The sequence below is a fragment of the Anthonomus grandis genome, chromosome 2 (genome assembly GCF_022605725.1).
Source record: "Anthonomus grandis grandis chromosome 2, icAntGran1.3, whole genome shotgun sequence".
In the NCBI taxonomy this organism is placed as follows: Eukaryota; Metazoa; Arthropoda; class Insecta; order Coleoptera; family Curculionidae; genus Anthonomus; species Anthonomus grandis.
The window spans coordinates 12627082-12648231 of NC_065547.1; the positions used below are offsets into that span (position 1 = coordinate 12627082).

The window sequence follows — 21150 nt, forward strand, 5'->3', positions numbered from 1 at the left end:
TTATGCATAAATTAATAAAAATATGGAAAAATGTTGGATTACATTAGAGTAAGTGTAGATTGTAAAAATCATTTTATACCGTATTTAAATCACACAGTTTCTTTTACTCATTTAAAGGAATTCGCAGAAACCCCTTTATTTGTATAAAATCTGAAAACTTTAATTTATAAGCAGCTTTAAGAGTCTAAAATTTAACTTCAATTAGAACAAGTGAATTTGTTTGCGCGAAACATGTTTAATATTTTAAAATTATTTTGCTATATTTATATACATATAGCTTTATTATTATTTTAAGATTTTTTATAATATATTTCTCATCTTTCAGGGCAAGTGAATGATTCATCTGTACAACTGAAAAACTTTATAAAAATCCCTAGAAAAACAGCATTTTCGCAGGTTTAATAAAATTAGTAATTTGAGCCAAATAATTTTATTAAATGCTACTGGTTTTTAATTGAAAACCACCATACTATTCGGCCGAGAGTTTAAGTTCCGAGAAAATATTTTTTAAATTATATTTCTCATAAAAACTTAATAAGGGGGTGAAAAAAAATGCCATCCTTCTATTCGTGTTAAAAATTAAAATTTAGTATAACAGCCACAATTTTCACTGATACCCAAAATATGTTTGCCGACTAAAAGCTGCTAACACATCTCATCAAATCCTAAAATTGGCTGTCTATGGCAGTTTCCTTTAATTCGACTCGTCCGCCTCAAGGGGTGAAGGTACAGAAAACTCGTTTTGGATTTGTTTTAGGTTTTATCAGCGAAAGGGCGAAAGCTTTTACGTGATTGATTCCTTGTCAAGATCTCCCTTTAAAACCTGATCGACTATGAACGTTTACTCTCTTTTCGTTTTAACAAAATTGGTTGTTTGTGAGTTTTCATCAAGAAGCAAACCTGTTCAAAAATATGCAAATTCGCGAAATAAATATGGCAAATTTCTTGGCAAAATCCCACCTTATTTCTCACAAATCTACTTTGCCATATGCCTCGGCCATATATCAAGAGATATTCCGGGTAATTTCGCTGATACCAGCTCAGTTTAGGCAACAATATTTCTGCGCTCTTATATCATGTTTTTTTTTATTTTTTAAAATATCTTCATACGCGTCTTGAATTTATGTCCTCATTAAATTTATGAGCAGTTGGCAAATTGACAAACATACATTTATAAAAGTACTTTTTTTTTGTAAAGTGTTTCCTTACCGAAATGAACCATTAACGGTGTTACGTAAACAGACAAATGAAGCGAATCTTAAATTAGCTGGTGGTGCAAATTCCCTGCCAAACTCGCTAACTAAGTTAAGGGCGTTTATAATCAAATTTGTTTGGTCTAACAAAATATACATGCAAATGGGGGAGAGAGGGCTAATATTCAATCTGACGAGAGACGTCGGCGCTTCATCAGACTTCGCACCCCTTTTGTTTTCTTATTAATACAATTTGCATCGAGGCAAATATAATTTTCAGTTTGTTTAATGACTGTCTGTCTTTTTACCATCTGATTAACTGGTTTATAAAAGCAATTTTGTTTTGGTTTTTGATTAAAGAAAATATGCATTTTAACTTGCTGTAAAGGTAATGCTGTTGCAGAAACAGCATTTATTTTTCAAAATCTAATTAATATATCAAAATTACAAAAAAAGTCTGCTTTTAAGCAAAAAATATGATTTTTTACCCACCTATTAAGTACCTACAAAAAAGGAAAATTGACGATTTAAAATCACTAACACGTACCAATTACTCACAACTCTAGCAATTAGATCCTCTCTGATGGGCACAGGATTTGTGTATATGAGTGGCTTTAGAAAAAAAAGTCTAAAGATCTCAAATAAGGTGATTCTTGCTAGCCAAGTGACAGAACCATCTGTTGTTGTATGCCTCGTCTAGAAACCAAACATTTAAAAAGTAAAAGAAAACATATAAACGTAACAAAATTCGCAACAATAAAGTGGAATCTTGACCATTTTTTATTTCTTCGAGAAAACAGGATGCGCTTAGTTTAAATTACGTATTTATTAAGAAAAAGTGCATAATTTGCTAGATAGCATCGGTGCTTAATTAAATTCTTATCTGTCTATTTGAGACGATAAACAATAATTTAAGGGTAGTTAATCTATCATAAAATGTAGTTGATTTTATTATGGTAGTATCACTAGTTTTTAAAAATAAATCAGTTCAAATTACAGTTTTTTTATCGTCCTAAAAGTGCTCCTACCAAAATAGGCTTTACTACTAACCTTATTAACTTAAAAATATTTTTTTACCCTGAAATTTTATCTCAGTATTATTTTTAATTACTATTTTTTAGTGAAAAAAATTTGAAAATATTTTTAGTGGTTCATAAGTTATGGACAAAAATGTTGGTTAAAAAGTAAAAAAATTCAAATTACAATGTGGTTTAAATTCTCCAAATTTGATGGCTGTAACTCAAGAAGTTTTTAAGGCATAAAACACGTTTATACATACATCAAATTGGTTAAAAATAAATTTTGAGCCTTTTTATGTGTAATTCTTTCAAATTTATTTTAATTATTTCATAGAAATATTTTCAATTAAATTGAGAAATTGTTAAAAAATTCAGCAAAAAAGTAGACTACTTTTCCATCAAAAATTCCATTTTTATTTAAATCTTAAATTTAGAGTGATGTTTTTACACTTTAATTTATCTTTACATTTTTTCCCATTTTATCGCGAAACCCTTATGAAAATATTTTCAGGTGGTTTTTAGGTATTGACCAAAATATCTATCAACTAGTAAAATTCATTGTAATTTTGACGATTTGGTTTTAAATCTTATAATTTAGTAACTTTTGGATCTTGAATGAGAAAACCGCCTTTAACTTAAAAAGTTTTTGATGTACAAAAATTTTTAAATATAAATTATTTAAAAATAAATTGCATTTTTTATGAATGATTATTTAAAAAATTGGTCAATATTTTTTTTAATTTATTTTTTGTTTGTACGCGATGAAGGTGCGCCTATTTCAAAGGCTCTTTCTTGTTAAAAATTATACGAGTTTTTGGAAAAAAAAATAACTAGTGTATCAAGAAAATTTTGTTTTTGTTTTTAAACTTCTGCAAAATTATACTTATTTATGGTACTTTTACAAGCAATAAAAAATTGTATGCTGCTGTCATGAAAAAAATGGCAATTGTTTTTTAAAAATCCAAAAAATATGTAAAAATTCAAAAACAATACTGTTTTTAAGAAAAATATGATTTTTTAGAAGTTAAAATTGACTAATACTTTGAACCAAAGACTCACAAATCTACCAATTAAGTGCATAATTGCTGTAAAGTATTGGTGCTTAATTAAGTTCTCATCTTTAAATATCCTACGAATTATTGGATAAGCATTTTGAGATTCCTAATAAAATTTAAAAAATAGATGATTTGTCACTACAAATAGTTGCTTTAATTAAGGTTTTTCAAAAAGAAAATCAATTTCAATTACAATTTTTTTATTGCTCATAAAAGTGCTCCATCTAAAATGGCCTTAACTACTAAATCTTTAACACAAAAAAGTTTTTTTATTCTAAAATTCATTTTCAGAAACCTCACTATTTCGTAGTGAAAAAGTTATAAATATTTTTTGTTGTTCTTAAGTTATGACTAAAAATGTCTGTTAAAAAATAAAAATCATAAAATAAAAATTTAATTGTAAGTTTTTTATATTTGATAGACCTTGTATGATGAAATAGCCTCTAACTCAAAAAGTTTTTGAGCTAAAAAAAATGGTTATATACAAACTTGTTAGAAAGTAATTGGACTTTTTTATGTATAATTCTTTTAAAAATAAGTAATTATTTTACAAAAATATTTGCTATTAAATTGAGAAATTGGTGAAAAAATTAGCAAAAAAGTGTTCTTACCAAAAATATTTTTTCTAGTCAAACCTTAAATACAAAGTAACGCTTTTATACTCAAACTTATCATCAAAAATTCCACCATTATATCGTGGAACAATAATTATGAAAATCTTTACAGTGGTTACCAAGTTATAACTAAAAACGCCCATCTTACGATTAATTTATATAGTGAATTTTTAAGATATTTTGGTATTGTTTTTGCCAAAAAACCAAAAATTATTACCTCCCTATATTTTTTATATTATTGGATTGGTTTTTTATAGCTTAATTCATTCAAATCAAATCAATCAAAAAAAACTCCTAAAACCCATCTTCTTTTAATAGCTTTTCGCAGTCCACTCCTGATTTCAATTTAAATTTTCTATCCTTATTAAGAGTTTTATTTTTTAAATGAATTGTATGTTTTAATATATTTTAATAGTAATTCTAATATTTTTATCCTTCAGTATATTTGTCAGTTTACCTTTAGTTCCTCATGTTTTTGTCGTATACGTCTGCTAATTTTCGCAGTTACCTAATTTAATAATATGCCCCAGATACATGTATTTGAGACATATTATTATGTCCTATATACCGGGAGGCGCATCAAAAACGAAACAGAGCCAATTACGGGCAGTCCATTAACTTTTTAAAAAAACGCTAGTCATTAAAAAAATTATCGCAAAAATAGGTTTAAAAAGAATTTGCTTAAGTGTTAGTTTATAATAAATGTTCAAAATGGCCACCTCCATTCTCCATACAATAAAAAAGATTTTGCTCAAAGCGTTGTCGCACGTTCTGTAATACTTCAGGCGTGATTTACAACTCATTTACAATTCTGCCTTGTAAATTTTCTAACGAAGTGGGTTCAGTCTCATAAACTTTGCTTTTGAAGTGACCCCAAAGAAAAAAGTCTAGAGGTGATAAGTCCGGCGATCGTGGAGGCCATTCAATAGCACCTCTTCTTCCAATCCATCGTCCTGGAAACGTCCGATCCAAATATTCTCGCATAAATAACGTATAATGTGGTGAGGCACCATCCTGCTGAAACATCAATCTATCCTCATCGTATCTGTCATTTTGAGTTTCAATTATAGCTGTCAATGCTGGATCAATGGCCTGTTGTAATAGCTCTAAGTACATTTCACCTGTCAGATTTCCAGGTAAAAAAAATGTACCAACTAAATTATCACCAAAGATACCAGCCCAGAGATTTAACTTTTGTGGGTATTGGGTGTGTACCTCACGATACACTGTAGGATTATTGTCGGACCAATATCGGCAGCTATGACGATTGACCAAGCCATTCAGGAAAAAAGAGCTTTCATCAGAGAAACACGTATTAAACAAAAAATTTGGGTCACTAATAATTCGTTCACTCATAATTTCACTAAATTGTGATCGCCGATCGAAATCATCTTCATTCAGCTCTTGCACAAGATGTATTTTGTGCGGATGAAACTTATGAGCTTTTAGAGTTCTTTGGATACTACGTCGACTAATACCTGTGACAGTTTCTAATTGACGGGTACTTAATGTAGGATCTACATTAATATGCCCTAGTACAGCCACTTCCATACCTTCATTCCTTACGGGATTTTCAATATTGCGTTTGCGATTCGCCACTGATCCAGTTTCTCGAAATTTGGAAACAAGCTCCAATACATACTTTCGCTGCACCTTGCTGTTTTCATGTCGCTCATTAAATAATTCCACCATTCTATTAGCACATTGATTATTTCCAAAAAATAATCCAATTATTTCAACTCTTTCTCCCGTTGTATGCACAATTCTTATTTTTAAAAATAGGTATTACCTAAAAAAAATAAAGTCCCGCACTATACATCATCTTTTTAACAGCGTACTACATTTAGAATAAATTGAGAATAATAAAAATTCAATTTTTAGTTTTTGTTTTTAAGAAAATTTTACAAGTATTTGTAAAATTTTTTGGCTGACCCGTTCTCTAGTTTATCCGTATTATTCTAATGATATTTATTACCTGTCGTAAATAAATTAATATTAATACAAACGTGGTCTGTGATTGAGATAGTGAACTAAAGCAAATTCTTTTTAAATGTATTTTTGCGATAATTTTTTAAATGTCTAGACTTAAGGTCAAAATATTCTGTAATATGATAGAGCTATCTCATTTTTTGTCTCATAATTTAATAATACTTGATGGTTTTGTCCTACTGCCTGGCATTGTTTTTCTTAAAAGTACCTTTGGTAGTCTATGATAAAGTAAAACTATGGAAAATTACCTTTTAAGGTTTAAATGCGAAACTTTTAAAAAGTACTTACTTAAATTGCATCAAACCAAGTACCCTTGTAAAGAGAATTATAAGACCTTTCCAATGAGGTATCACTCGACCCCCCTTCCTATTTAAGATTTTAGGGGTAGTGCCACCCCCGCTTAGGGGGTTGTAGGTGGGAAAGTGATTTTGTAATTATTAAGTGTCCCCCTCAAAAATAAAATCGACGGGTCCGAGCGTTTTTTTAAACAGGTAATGGACTTCCCGTAATTGACTCTGTTTCGTTTTCGATGCGCCACCCGGTATATATAATACATGTATTATCTTTATTATACATGTATTATTATGTATTAATATTTTTAAAATTCCTTATATAAATTACTTTAAATAATTGTGAAAAGGTTAACAAAAAATGCTAGTATACACTAAAGTTATGCACATGTAAAATTAAATCTTTCTCATGAATGTTTCCGAGTTTTAAATCAAATTAGTGAAAGTGGAAACTGTAAAAAAATCAAATATTCATGCAAAACATTACGTAATTTAAATGAAAATGCAAAATACTTATTTAGATCTTAATGGCGCTACTTTTAATATACTGAGGTTTGTTGAACATTTTATGAAGTATGTGAAAAAATTAAGAATTCATCGGCATTTTTTCAAATTTGACCAAAATTGGCTGAAAAATATGAATATTTTCAAAAGTCATCACAAACAAATTGAGAAGTTATTAATATTTATAAATCTTATAATGTTAAATATTCTTTTAAAATAAAATGCACAAGGTACATACATATATATTTGGCCTTTACACAAAATGAACGTTTACATTTAGCATTCTTAGATCGCCCTGTGTATAAATTATTTTAATTCAGTTACATTTAAGTTATGCCTAGAATTATTTTTCAAAAAAATTTCCTTGGACTTTTTGACTATATATCTCAGATTTGACTTTTAACATGTAACAAGACTGTTTCAGTAAAACTTAATTAATTTCACTATGCTCAGTTAGCGGTTTGGTTGAATTATTAGAACTCTTAACATGGATTTATTTTAACATTATATTTTTAAATAATATTCTGTAAGTCTCTTTTTTAATTAGTTTTTGTCTTATATTGTGTACAAGTTTCTTTTTAAGTATTAGTTTTATTTTTTAAATTTTAGTTATATTTAAAAATATTTGGTTTTAGTTTATTTATTATAGATTTTAATCTAAGTTCTAACCATTGAAAATAGTTTACCTTTTATGGATTCTTAGTTTCTTATATTGTCAATTTATTTCATTTATTAACAATAAATTCAGAATTGCTGAAAATAGAGATTGCTTAGTTTTGTTTGGTTGAAAAAAAAATTAAAAATTAGCGAACTTGGAAATATTTATAACATTTTCTTCATTAAATAATTTCTATTTCGTTCATTTACTTTGAAATCAATATATTTCAGTAAATACAAGTTGAGGCCCATCTAAAAAAATGTGTTCCGTATACAGTTAAGTTATGCGCAGAATTAAATGAAATTAATTTTAAGACAGATATTATTAGATAATATTATTATTATTACTATTATTATTGTTATTATTATTAATATTGACGTACACATCTATTTAAAAAGTTTTCTTATTTTTAAAAATAAGAAAATAAGACTAAGGCTTCCTATCTAAAAATTCCTTTTTTTGTGTGAAAAAGCTTAAATTTTTAAATTTTTAGACAAAACTGCAATAACATAAAACAATACAAAATAAGGGCATTTAAACGTCTCGTTTCATTTTTAACTTTTTATTAAAATCCGACTCAGTGATAAAAATTATATAGAATTCACCAAGTTTCAATATTTTTTGAATTTGAATCAATTTCTTCTAATTAAAATAAGGTATTCCTGTATATAAATTATTTTTAACACCAGAAAAAAGTTTAAAGAAATGTGCATCCAATACATTTAAGTTATGCTCCTATTTAAATTAAGTTCATTTAATCAGTGTTTTTTAAAATTAAATCAAATTGCTTAAAAATAGAATAAAATCCAACGGTGACTAATCTTACGTAACTTTACAATAAATGCATATAAAAAAACTAAATATATTATTTGGAAAATGATTTTAAAATGGCAAACTGAGAACTAATTATAATTCATAATTTTCATAGTATCAAATTTCATTTACGCACAAAATCAAGACTCAGATTAACTATTTTCCCTGTATATGAATTATTTTAAAATACTGTGAGACATTTCAAAGAATGTCTCACAGTATGTATAGTAATGTGTCCTACATACATTTAAGTTCTGATCAATAGCTATTTATGTTACAAGTGTGTAAAACGATCCATTTTAAATATATTGAAATATGTCACATGAGTCGTAGGTGAATGCGACAATTCCCATAAACGAAAAAAGCGAATTTTACACACCTGTAACATATAACACTTATTGTACTACCGAAGAAAAGATAATACTATTTACTAAATATACTTTTTAAGAATACTTTTTACTAAACGCACTAGTGCTTAAAAGGAAACGTTAAAAAAAACTAAAAAATTATAAATTAACTGTCAAATAAAGGTCAAATTACTTTTTACGCACTAGTGCGTTAGTGTGTAAACTAAGAACGGTAGTAGAAAAAATTAGTTTCAAGATGATTTCTGAATTTCAAATAAAATTGTCGAAAATAGATATTGTTTAATCGATATTTAAATCTGTTTGATTAAAAGAATTGAAAAGAATGATTTTGAAACACGACATTAATTTATTAAATTTTGTTTTTAAATCATACTCTAAATTTCAGTAATTGAAATAATATTTTTAGTAATTATTAGTGTAAAACGGCCTAAGAAAATCTGTTCCGTATGCATTTAAGTTATGCTATTATGTTCCAATATTAAGTTTAAATTTGACTTTTTATTTTTTCTTTCATTACTAATAAGTTTTGTTGATGTTCATTTCTTGATTCTTTAATTTCTTTTTTTACAAAAAGAAAATCAATTTAAAAAATATTTTTTTCTAGTACTAAGGACTAAGATGCAATTACAGGATCAATTATTTTAATAGTTAAATTAATTGTTTTAATTCAAATTAAAAAAAAATATTTATAATTGTTAAGAGGCATAGAAAAAAAACAATTTTAATATATATATTATTTATTTAATATATACATTCTATTGTTATATTGTATTAGTTTTTTGTACTAGGGAGGCAATATTATTATTCTCTCTAGAAAGGCAGTATAGAAAAAAAAAATTGTCCTTTAAATTTTTTAATTAACCCTTCCCAATTTTTTTTGTAAAATAATCCTTTTTTTAATTCAGTTTTTTCTCTTCATAGCCCTTTTTACAAACATAAAATACATATGCTTCACCTCCCATTAACTCCCCAAGTCCAATTCAAATTTCCACAATAAAACACCCGAATTTTTTTTTACCAAAATATTAAAACGCCTCTTCTGTTTTCATACAGCAATATTCCAACGACCGTTATTCTTCAAGAATATTCAAAACGAAAAATAAAAAAAATAAAAATTGCAACCCTTTCTCACCGCAAAAAGCCCTTAAAAAATTAATTTAAACCGCAGAGGGTCATTCTTTATTCTTGTTTCAGATCCGCCGGAAATCACCGTGGAAAGGCCGGTGGTTTACTCGGGAGAAGGCATGGAAGCCCAACTCGTTTGCATTGTGCATGGAGAGAGTCAGCCAGAGGTAAGTACATTGGCGTCCTACATTATTTTTATTTTATTCCAGAAGTAAAATAAAAAAAGACCAAAAGATTTAACTTAAATATAATCTAAAAGGGATAATTTTCAGCTATTCATATTTTACAAATTTTGAAAAACTTAAGAAAAAAATACGTGGTGGACATTCAAGTTATGCACACAATAAGAAAAAATTAATTATTTGATCTGCCATTTTTTGTAAAAGATTTGAAAATAAAATTTGTGTTTTTTCTTTTTATGTGACTTTTAAAAAATAGTCCTATTTCTTTGACTGTCAAAAATAATTTATTAATTTAAAAAAATATTATAATTTTTTATCGACTATACATGGAGTATAGTAACATACACAATGAAAAATAAAAAACCAGTACCTAGCTAAAATGTTAAAATTCATTAGAGCAATTAAATCCTATTAAAAAAAAATAAACGAAACAGATATTATAAAATCAAATAAAATGTAACAAATGACAACAGCAGAAAGACTTAGGAGTACCTCATAGCGTGTTCTAGCAGAACTCTTCCAAGTTGTAATATGGTTTATTAAAAAGTAATTTTTACATTGTTTATTGAGAAGTAATTTTTTCCAGTCTAACGTGAAATGTTTTTAAGATTATTATTGATTTCAGGCTGCTTGGCTGGTGATTGTACATTTTACGATCCTCGTATATACGAGATTTCCTAACCAAAGGATACCAAGTAAAGTAACATAAAGTTGTGATAAGTAATATAAAGAGAAGTAGGAGCCTAAATCCTTTTAAAAGAGAAGAGTAGATGTCTGAATAAAAAGAAGTAAAATGTTTAGATTTCTTTGAGTTAATAAATATGGCGGACAATACATCGCACTGCTTTCTTCAGGAAAACAAAAAACATATTTAAAAGTCCATGATTGAAATGATTTCCAAATAGAATACCATACTTAAGGTGGGACTCAAATAACGCAAAATAAAGATTTCGAACTAGTTATGGTCCTCAGACCTCTCTAAAAAGTGAGATCAGAGTTTCTTGCTTAAAGTTATAATGTGGCCTTCAAAATTTATATCTTTATTAATTCAAATGCCAAGAAACGTAGTCACTAAAGTATCTGGAAGAGCATCTTCATTCAACATCAGCAATGCAACATCACACTTAAACCAACGATGTGAGTTTTACGCTAGTTTAAGCAAGGGCTTAGTTTCATGGGCTTACTAAATTTTTTTATTTACTGTTTGTCCAAAATATATGTCGTCAGCAAAAATAGAGAAGAGCCCAGTGATGTTAAGAGAGACAAGGCAATTGGTATAAAAAAGGAATAGAATGGGACCCAAAGCCATACGAAAGGCTTACGAAAGCCATTAGTAATGGCCCAACTTTCCTTTTGCTTTAGAGAGTCTATTATTATAGTGAGATCTTATGGCAGACCTTATGGTATTTCTGTAAATGCTTCGATATTGATTGTAGTAGCTCAAGGAGACTGGATATAAGAAGGCTGATCTCCATGCTTAACAAATAAGGTGACGCAAAATTCACCTCGACGCCGTTGGTCAGAAGTAAGCCTTGCTCTGATTGGCTACTCTGCGCATTGTTTTTATTTTCACTTGCGTCAGTTTGACGTCTTAAAAAGAGAATTTTTGATAAATAATCGTTTCAAATTCATTTTTAATGGTAATAAGGCGTTGTGACATTCGCGGTTGCAAGATCGGCTCTTATTCTGATCGAAAAAAAAGGGAAAAAGGGTTTTAACTCTTTTTAAGACTCCACAGTGTCCACAGGTCAGTACATTATTATTTAATCATGAATAAATTTTTTTAGTTCATTTATTTTTTTAAATTTTATAATATATCAAAAATTGTTTCGCATAAACAACGATTTCTTTCGTTTGTGCAGGATGAACATAGATTTCGAAACTAGCAAGAAGCATTTGATTACATTAAAAAAGGTTAATATCTATACGAATTGCACATTCCTAAAAAAGATGTTGTCAGGATATATCGTAAAATAACTGATCCTGATGAGAGGATACAATACTTACCAGACACAAAGGCAACTTTACGAAGAATGGCATGTCTATACATGAAAATACTGAAAATCGCTTTATCATTATCACTGACATTATCAAAAGGTGGGTCCCGCTAATCAGAGCGAGGTACTTTTCTGACTAACAGCGCCGATGTATCAACTTTCGGAAACTAGTTTTCGTTCATTTTTGGGTACACATGTTTAGCATACAGATCAGTCTCTTTACCTCTAGCCGCCTTGCAGTAGCTTATAGAATTCAGGTTGTTAGTGAATTTTTAACCTAGTCTCACAATAAGTGGACGTTTTTACCTTACAAGGATTTTCTACCTTATAAGGATAATAAGAGACACTAGGACATCTAGTGCCTTTTGTTTTCCAGAGCTTTTCTTTTTACCAATAGAATTGTATATATTGGTGTTCAAGTAAAAGAAACAAACTTTTTTTTCAAGTGTTATCGTTTCGACCTTTATAAAATCATTATCCTTAGGATACTAAATGTTGGCTTTTATTGTTAAACTAAAACTATATATACAGGGTGTTCCGTTGATCATGTTACAAACTTCTAGGGCAGATAGAAAACGTCAAAAGAAAAAGTTCATATAAACATGGGTCCAGAAAAGCTTCCTCAGAGAGCTAGAGCTCTTTGAAAATAACCTTTAAAAACTAGTTTTTTTTTTAATAGCTCCGGAACTACTTTAGCTACCGCAACCAATTTTGGGAGTTAAATTATTGTTAGTATGTTTATTCTTTTGAACCTACTATATAAAAAATATATTTACCAGGGGCTTCAGAACCAGGGGGGTATTTGATAAATTTAGGCCCATTTCTTTAAGATTTTAATTTATGCCCGTTTGGGCATTAAATAATGATGTTCCTATGCTTTTTACATAAAAAAGGTGCTCTTAGTAAAAGTCGGTAAATGGTAAATATCAACGTATTTGTGAAAATTGACGAAAAGGAAGTTATGAGATACAAAAATGAATTACCTATTATTATTAATAAATAATAAAAAAAATATCTGGCGTAAATAAAAAAAAAATGTTTAAAAAAAGTTAATGTAGCCACTTTATTAAATTGGTACTCAAATTAATTAACTGTCACTTTAATTACCTTGAGGCATAAAATGTTTAAATGATTTTAAGTGTAATAAAAAACCAACAAATTAACAATTCTAGAAACGTAAACAAATTTTATTAAAGATTGGTATTACAAAAATAAACTTAAAATATTAATTGCTCAAAATGCCGGCCGCCACGACCGATACATTTATTGTATCTACGCACCATATTAAGGTTGACGTGGTTAAAAATATCAGGCGTGGTTTGGATTACTTCAGCAGCTGCGGAAATTCTGGCCACCAGATCTTCTTCTGACTCGACTGGAGTTTCACATACGAGACATTTCATATGCCCCCAAAGAAAAAAATCTAAGGGTGTCAAATCTGGTGAGCGCGCTGGCCAGGTGACAGGGCCTCCGCGGCCAATCCAGCGCTTTCCAAAATTTTCATTTATAAAGTCGCGGACAATAAGTGAAAAATGAGCTAGCGCTCCATCGTGTTAAAGCCATAAGTTCTGTCGTATATTAAGGAGCAGATCATCTAATAGTTCTGGCAGTACATTTCTTAAAAAATTTAAATAAATCTTTCCCGCTAAATGAGGAGGCTCCAACGCGTACTCCAACAATGCCGGCCCACATATTGACCGAAAACTTATGTTGATAGCTCCTAAAATGAATACCATAAGGGTTTTTCTCACTCCACACATGATTATTCTTAGAACTAAAAATGCCTTCTTTTGTAAATAAAGCCTCGTCAGTAAAAAGGACATATTTGGGAAATTAAGGTTCTTCTGTACACCGTTCAAGAAACCACTGGCAAAAATTCACGCGGGGCATAAAATCATTGGGTCCTAATGACTGCACCTTTTGCAGGTGGTAGGGCCGAAGAAGCTGTTCCTTAACAACGTTCCATACCCTTACATGATTTACATGCATCGCATCAGCTACTAGAGCTCGAGTACTTACTGATGGGTTATCTTCAAATCGCTGAAGCACTTCTTCCTCAAAATCGGGGATTCGGATGTTCCTTTGCGCACCATTATCTTGGCGTTTTATTTTAACGGAGCCAGTCTCCCTGAGCCGTTGATTAACCCTTTCAAAAAGTGTGTGAGCTGGGATTCGCCTTTTGGGAAACCGCTCTTCATATAGTCGAGAAGCAGCTCTACCATCACATCGAACTTTCCCATAAATTAAAAGCATATCGGCGTATTCAGCAAAAGTGTAATCTTCCATTACTTAACCGTAATAAAAAGGGAATTAATATCATGTAAAATATACTGACAGTGACAAATTTAAAAAATACTGACAGGTGCTGTATCTTAGTTTTAGTCAATTTCCACAAAAACGGTGATATTTACCGACTTTTACTAAGAGCACCTTTTTTATGTAAAAAGCATAGGAACATCATAATCTAATGCCCAAACGGGCAGAAATTAAAGTCTTAAAGAAATGGGCCTAAATTTACCAAATACCCCTTGATTCTGAAGCCCCTGGTAAATATTTTTTTTATTTAGTAGGTTTAACAGTAATTTACCTCCCAAAATTGGTTGCGGTAGCTAAAGTAGTTCCGGAGCTATTAAAAAAAAACTAGTTTTTAAAGGTTATTTTCAAAAAGCTCTAGCTCCCTGAGGAAGCTTTTCCAGACCCATGTTTATATGAACTTTTGTTTTTCTTTTGACGTTTTCTATCTGCCCTAGAAGTTTGTAACATGATTAACGGAACACCCCGTATTTATATTATTCACAATAATTAATTTAAAAATAGGAACTATATTCACACTAAAAACAAATATTTAATGTCTTGAGAATCATCTTAAGGGTCAACACGTCGGCAACAGAATAAAATGTGTTTGTTTTATTTAGATCAAACAATTCTCTCAAAAAATTCCCTTCTTTCTGAAACTTTAGTGCAACATTACAACTTAAGTTTCAGAAGTTCATACAGAAAAATTATGATCTCTATAAATATTTAAAAATTGAGAAATAAAAAACATTTAGGTTATGTATACAATTAAAATTGTATACGTCGATAAAAAATTGTATTTTAATTTCAACAATTTATATTCTTTTTCTAACTATTATATAAGATCAAGATTTAAACATGTAATTCTGCAAAGTGTTCATATTTAAAAAAAAAATGCGCATCCATAGAATAAAAATTATGCACACGATAACAGTACACATCATAATAGAAATGGGCAAAAACAAAATAGCAATTTTATATTTTTTTAACTATATAAATAAATAAAATGCATTTGGTGTACAGTAAGGTTAGTCACAAAGACATAAAATCAAGAAATCATTTAAAATTGCCATAAATGTTTAAAAAATGTATAGCTTTAAAAAAAATATTACGGATACGGATACGGATACATTTAAGTTATGCATAAAATAAATTCAAAAAACTCAATGTTTAATCCAGTTTAAAATAAGAAATACAAGCTCTACATGTACAGTATTAGTTAATGTCTTTAATGCGGTATTTCTGGTTGCCTTTCATCATGAGATCTATAATAGAAAAAATACATTAAGGGCATTAACCTTACCTATTTTAACCTGGACATAATAAATAATTAAACCTGCCATTTCATCTAAGATATTACAAAAATTTTAAATATTATTTTTGCTTTTTCAAAATAAATAGCACATCATATACCTTTAAATTATGCATAAACTAATAAGACCAAAAAAAAATTAAAAATTATCAAAATCAGAGAATAGTTGAATTGCGGTTCAAATAAAATACAAGCTCTTTTTATAGGTGTTGTCGTTTTGACGACTATAAAAGTATCTTCAGGTCGTTAAATGTTGACTTTTATTATTAAATCACAAAAAGTTTTGTATTTATTATTTAAATTAATAAGCTTAAAAATCGGGATCAAATCAAAATAAAATAAACATTTAGTATCCTGAGAATCATCACACATATCAAAACGTCGATAATTGAATGGGAATTTTTTTATTTCATTTGAGGTCAATAATTCCCCTGTTCTCCAAAATTTCAACTTGAGTTGCAAAACTTTGTACAAAAAAGATCGTAATTTACATTAATATTTAAATAAAGAAAAAAAAGTTATGTACACTTACGCATTCAATAAAAAATACATAAATCGACCAGTGAAACATATGCTTTATGGTTGGAAACTCTTAAAAAACATATTAAAAGTCTTGTTTCCAATAATTTTTCGATAAATATTTTTTTAATTAAAAACTTTGGACAACGATATTTTTCATTTCATCAATTTTAATTTTTACTGTATAAAATCAGGATCAACATTTAATTCCGCGAAGTATTATTATTTTTTTACTAAAATGCACATTCGTCATATTTAAATTATGCACACTTTAATAAAAATGGCCGTTATGTAAATAAAAATTATTTATTGCAATTTTATATTTTTTAATGAATATTTGAACATGGTGTATATTAAAATTAGTCACACAAAAATTAAATCAAAAAAGGATTTACAATTACCATAGATGTTTACACATTTTAATAAAAAAATATGTATCGTATACTTTTAGGTTATGCTATAAAATGGGGTAAAATAAAAAATAAAGCTGAAGCTAAAGCACTCAAAGCGTACAAGACGGTCTAAAATTAGAGCTAAGAAATTTGAAATAAATTAAGGAAAAAACATACAAAAATAATATTTTTAATATTGTAAAATAATTATTTTATAAAAATATTGAATTTATTCAGAAATATTCCCGTTTTTTCTTTAACTGTTAGTTATTTAAGAATTCTTCAATTTTAATGCAAACTGCGTGACATTTTTGTAAAGTAGCATGTAAAAAAAGTTTATAATATTAATCTTAATTAGGAAAAAAAAATATATTTTTTATAAATTTAGTAGAATTTCATAATGAATAAAATTAAGCACAGAATAATAAAACCAAATAAAAAATTTCGTGAAAACGAAATAGAGCATCTCGGTTAATTTCCATGGAGATATGTGGAATCGTCCCAATATTCTTTGAACAATCACAGTTTCCAGGTTTTCCGAAAATACGCCATTAAGGACTCTAATAATAAAAAAAAAATATAAAATTTTATATTAAATTACAACATAAATACAAGATTGACGAAATAGTCTATACTTACAGTGAAGTCGTAGAGTAAGGTAAATTAAAAAATGCACAGTTTTCCTCCACTTGGTTGGATATGATGTTTCAGACAGCGGTGTCCATCATCAGGGGGAATAAATAATATTAGTACCATTAAAATCGCTCAATGAGTACAGGTATAGAGGCATTATCTTGTTTTTGCGGAGCATCATACAATTCAGAACAGGAATACTTTCCACCAGACACTTTCTGGGACAATAACCAAATAACATTTATAATCCATTACACATTTTTTAGCTTGTACCGAAAATCATTTCATACTAAAGCAATTACTTTCCTAGTTCTATTATTATCTGTCTTGTACTTTTTTAGCCTATATCTCTTAATATTAAATTTATGGGGTTCAGTCTATTTTGACACATAAGTTTGACTGAGGAACAAGATGTTGATATTCCTTTATTAAAATAATTATAGTATTCTTATTGTTAAAAAAGCCCTGGACATAGACAATTTTCTAGTTGTTTGTAATATTTAAATTTAATTGCTAATCACTATATTTATTTTGCTGGAGGCCTTCAATGGTATAATAAGCCTCACATTAAAAAATATTACACCTAGTATGACAAACATCCAAGTTAAGACCATACTTTTGATTTAACGCTGCATAATTTACAGATTTATGTACATCTACATTACATTCTGTATCATCCTGTTCACCACCATATTTACCGCATACTTTAACAACCACAAGCAGTTTGTCTATAATGGCAACATTGAAATAGATGTTAAATTTTGTAATCATTAAACACACAGCATCTCTATATGTTGTTCTGCCTCTCATTTTTGCAAACAGTTTCCCCATCAGTCAGTCCTTTAAATCCCTCTAATCCCACTACCTTTAATTTTCTTTTTAATGACTTAGGAATATCTACAAGATAATTATCTCCAATTTTTTTTTAACAAATACCATTAAGTTATGCACACAATAGAGAAAACATTTTTAAAAAGCTTCGATTATAACTGACATAATCAGTGCGGGTAAAAAACAACCTAAAATTATTTTTTAAAAGTGTAAAAAGTAATTACAAAACACGCGAGCAATAAAGTAGCCCCGTGGGTGGTAACTAGCTGTCAACCGCAAAAAAAAATGAAAAGTAGGAACGTGGTAATAAAATCGGACATATTTAACCGTACATGTCGCTGCTGGCCATTACCATAATGCTGATTATGTAACCGACACGCAATTTATTCGGTTTCTTTGTTTTATGATGGCGCTTCCCTATTTTGAAATATTCAATTTTAGTGAGATTAGTTTTGTTAGTTTGGGTTCAGTTATCAAATTTGCAAGAGAGTTTAATATAGAGCAGAATTTACTTTGTGTACATATAAAAAGTATTAATTTGCTTTTGTATTTAATTCATTAATATTTTTTTAGTATCATTGTTATCACTCGTTAATTGAAAGAAAATGTGAAATTTTGTGACTCTTTTTCTGATAATAATAGGAGGTGATGAGTAAAGTCTTAATTTTCTATAAGGAAAGCACGAAGAAATTGACATCGTTAATAATTTCCTCCTTTTTAATCAAAATTGGAAAAGTGGGTAAAAATTATATGGAATAGGCAGACAAAAAAATTAAATAGTAAATTCCAAATCGTGATTTTTGATACCTTCGAGAAACTAATTATATAATACCAAAAAAACCCTAATAAAGCACTAAACTAGCCTTAAATATTAAATCTAATCCTAAAATCAGTGCAATCTGTACTAAAAAAAGACTTTTCCTTCCGAAAAAAAAAAACCTTTTCTGCACTTAGTTTTAAAATTAAGCTGAAAAATGATTTTTCAGCGTAAAAAGACGCACTGCCTGAATAATAAATCATCGGGATTAGCCCGCCTCACGACGAACTTTCCGTGAATTTAAATTCTGATTATCCCCCTCCACGATTTGCCTATAGAGTAGTAACACAATTGATTAAAAATTTTTAAAATTAAATTTTAATCGAGCATCGTTTTTTTTTTCGTTTAATATTAAAACTACAATGTGTCGTAACTTTGCGTTTAATTTAATTCTATGGGGGGAAAAGATTCAATTTACATGTTCCGCCGACGAGACCGTGTGGCTTACGTAAAGTTTTTTTTTAAAGTGGAAAATTTAAAAATCTTTTTCTCGTGTTTTACATTTTCTGAGTGGGGTTTTAATTAAGGCGGTAGACAGAGGTGACTCGTCTGAACTGAAACTTTATATTATTATTAGTTGCGGAGGAGTAAAACTTCACTAAAAGTTGTCGATTTATTTATTTCAGATTTTAAAGCTATAGTCGTTAATTTACTTACTAAAAAGGGAAATATTTACAAATTGTTCTTTCATAGTACCTTAGAGTAAAGGTTTTTAAATGATGTTTTTTAAATGACAAACTTACTCAACTGGTAGGCACTTGCCTTGGTTTTTGTCATTACAATTTTTTCCGCTTTGCTTAAATAACTTCAAGTACCTGAAAGAAGAAAAATGTTCCTCTTCACTTGCGGATAATAAAAGATAAATTATTTTATTTCTTACAGGCACTCCTGGAACAAAAAATCTAATTTTTTGACTTTTAATAAATTAATTTTATTTATTTCTTTAGAAGAGACCAAAAAAGTTTTTAGAGTAGTCTACAAATAAAAAATTTTAAAATTTTGATTACTAGAACCTAAGAATTCACTTATGAATAAAAAAAAATATTTTGTTTCTTGCAAACACACCTAGTATAAAAATTTTAATTTCTTGACTTTTAGTGATTGAACTATAGCAAAAACTTCAAAAAAAATCCAAATTTCTAAGTTTCTAAATTTTAACTACTAGAATTCAGAATGTTGACCTTTTAATAAGAGACATATAATTTTGTTTCTTACAGGCACTCCTAGAATCATAATATCAATTTCAATCGATAATTTGTAAATTTTAACAACTAAAACCAAAAATAATCAATTGCCAATAAGAGACGAATTATTTTATTTCTTACAGGCATTCCTGGCATTGAATTCTAGTTTCTTGACATTTAGTCAATGAATTTCACTAATTTTCTTAGAAAATACTAAAAGAGCAGAGAAGAAAGAAACAAATATGTTTATTCTCTACATGCACTTCTGGCAAAAAGTTGTCCGCAAACCGTGTCTTGACTGGTAGTGAATGAATTTTAGTTATCTCTATAGAAAAGACTTAAATAATCTTTAGAGTAGTCCACAAATTAATAGTTGCAACATTTTAACTGCTAGAACTAATAGTATTCACTTGCCAATAAAAGGAAAATATTTTTGTTCCTTTTATGCAATCCTGGCATAAAAATTCCAATCTCTTAACGTTTAGTGAACGGATTTAAATTAGTTCTTTGAAAATATTGAAAGAGTCTTTAGAGTAAAACATAAATCAATAATTTCTAAATTTTTACTATCAAAATGTAAGATGTTTACTTGCCAATTAAAAACAAATTTTGTTTTTTACAGGCACTTCTGGAATCTAATTTCAATTTCTTAAATTCACTTGCCAGTAATAAGAGACAAATTATTTTATTTCTTACAGGCACTCCTGGAACAAAAAATCTAATCTCTTGACTTTTAATAAATGTATTTTATTTATTTCTTTAGAAAAGACTAAAAGAATTTTTAGAGCAGTCCACAAATCCATAACTTATAAGTTTTGACTACCAGAAGTCAAGATATTCACTTGCCAATAAGAGACAAATTATTTTATTTCTTACAAACACTCCTCGAAAAAAATTCTAACTTCTTAATATTTAATAGATGGATTTTAGTCAATTTTGTAAAAAAGACGTTTTGTTAAAAGTAGTCCAAAGAATAGTTAAAAAATCACTAATTTTATTATTATTTCTTAATTATAACTACTAGAATTTAGAGTACCTTCTAATAAGGAAGGGCCACATATTTTTGTTTCATAGAGGGAATTAAAATGCCTGAAATACTGAATACTATCCAAGGATAATATTCAAATTTTCTAGGCACTTTTAGGCACAAGTTCGGTGTTTTTCTTTGATCTTTTCTGTTTTAATAAATGAATTCAAGTGCCTGAAAAAATAAAAATGTTCAATTTTTCTAAGCATTTATGTTGCTTTTTTTTTAACAATTTTTCCAGTCCTACAAAATAGCAGTTGAGTTTATTTTTTTCTTGAAAATATTTCCTGTTTTATAATACTTTAAATACCTAGAAGAAGAAAAATATATAAT

The 21150-nt window shown here is 28.4% G+C and overlaps 1 protein-coding gene across 4 annotated transcripts in view; it reads left to right on the forward strand.

Moving 5' to 3' along the window:
* The window catches only part of LOC126750535 (limbic system-associated membrane protein-like), a 524620-nt gene that overhangs the window by 445379 nt on the left and 58091 nt on the right, over nt 1–21150 (forward strand). For all 4 annotated transcript variants that reach the window (XM_050460178.1, XM_050460174.1, XM_050460176.1 and 1 more), the window contains exon 6: nt 9698–9795. In XM_050460178.1, coding sequence (XP_050316135.1) covers nt 9698–9795 — 98 coding nt within the window. The remainder of the gene's footprint in view (nt 1–9697; nt 9796–21150) is intronic.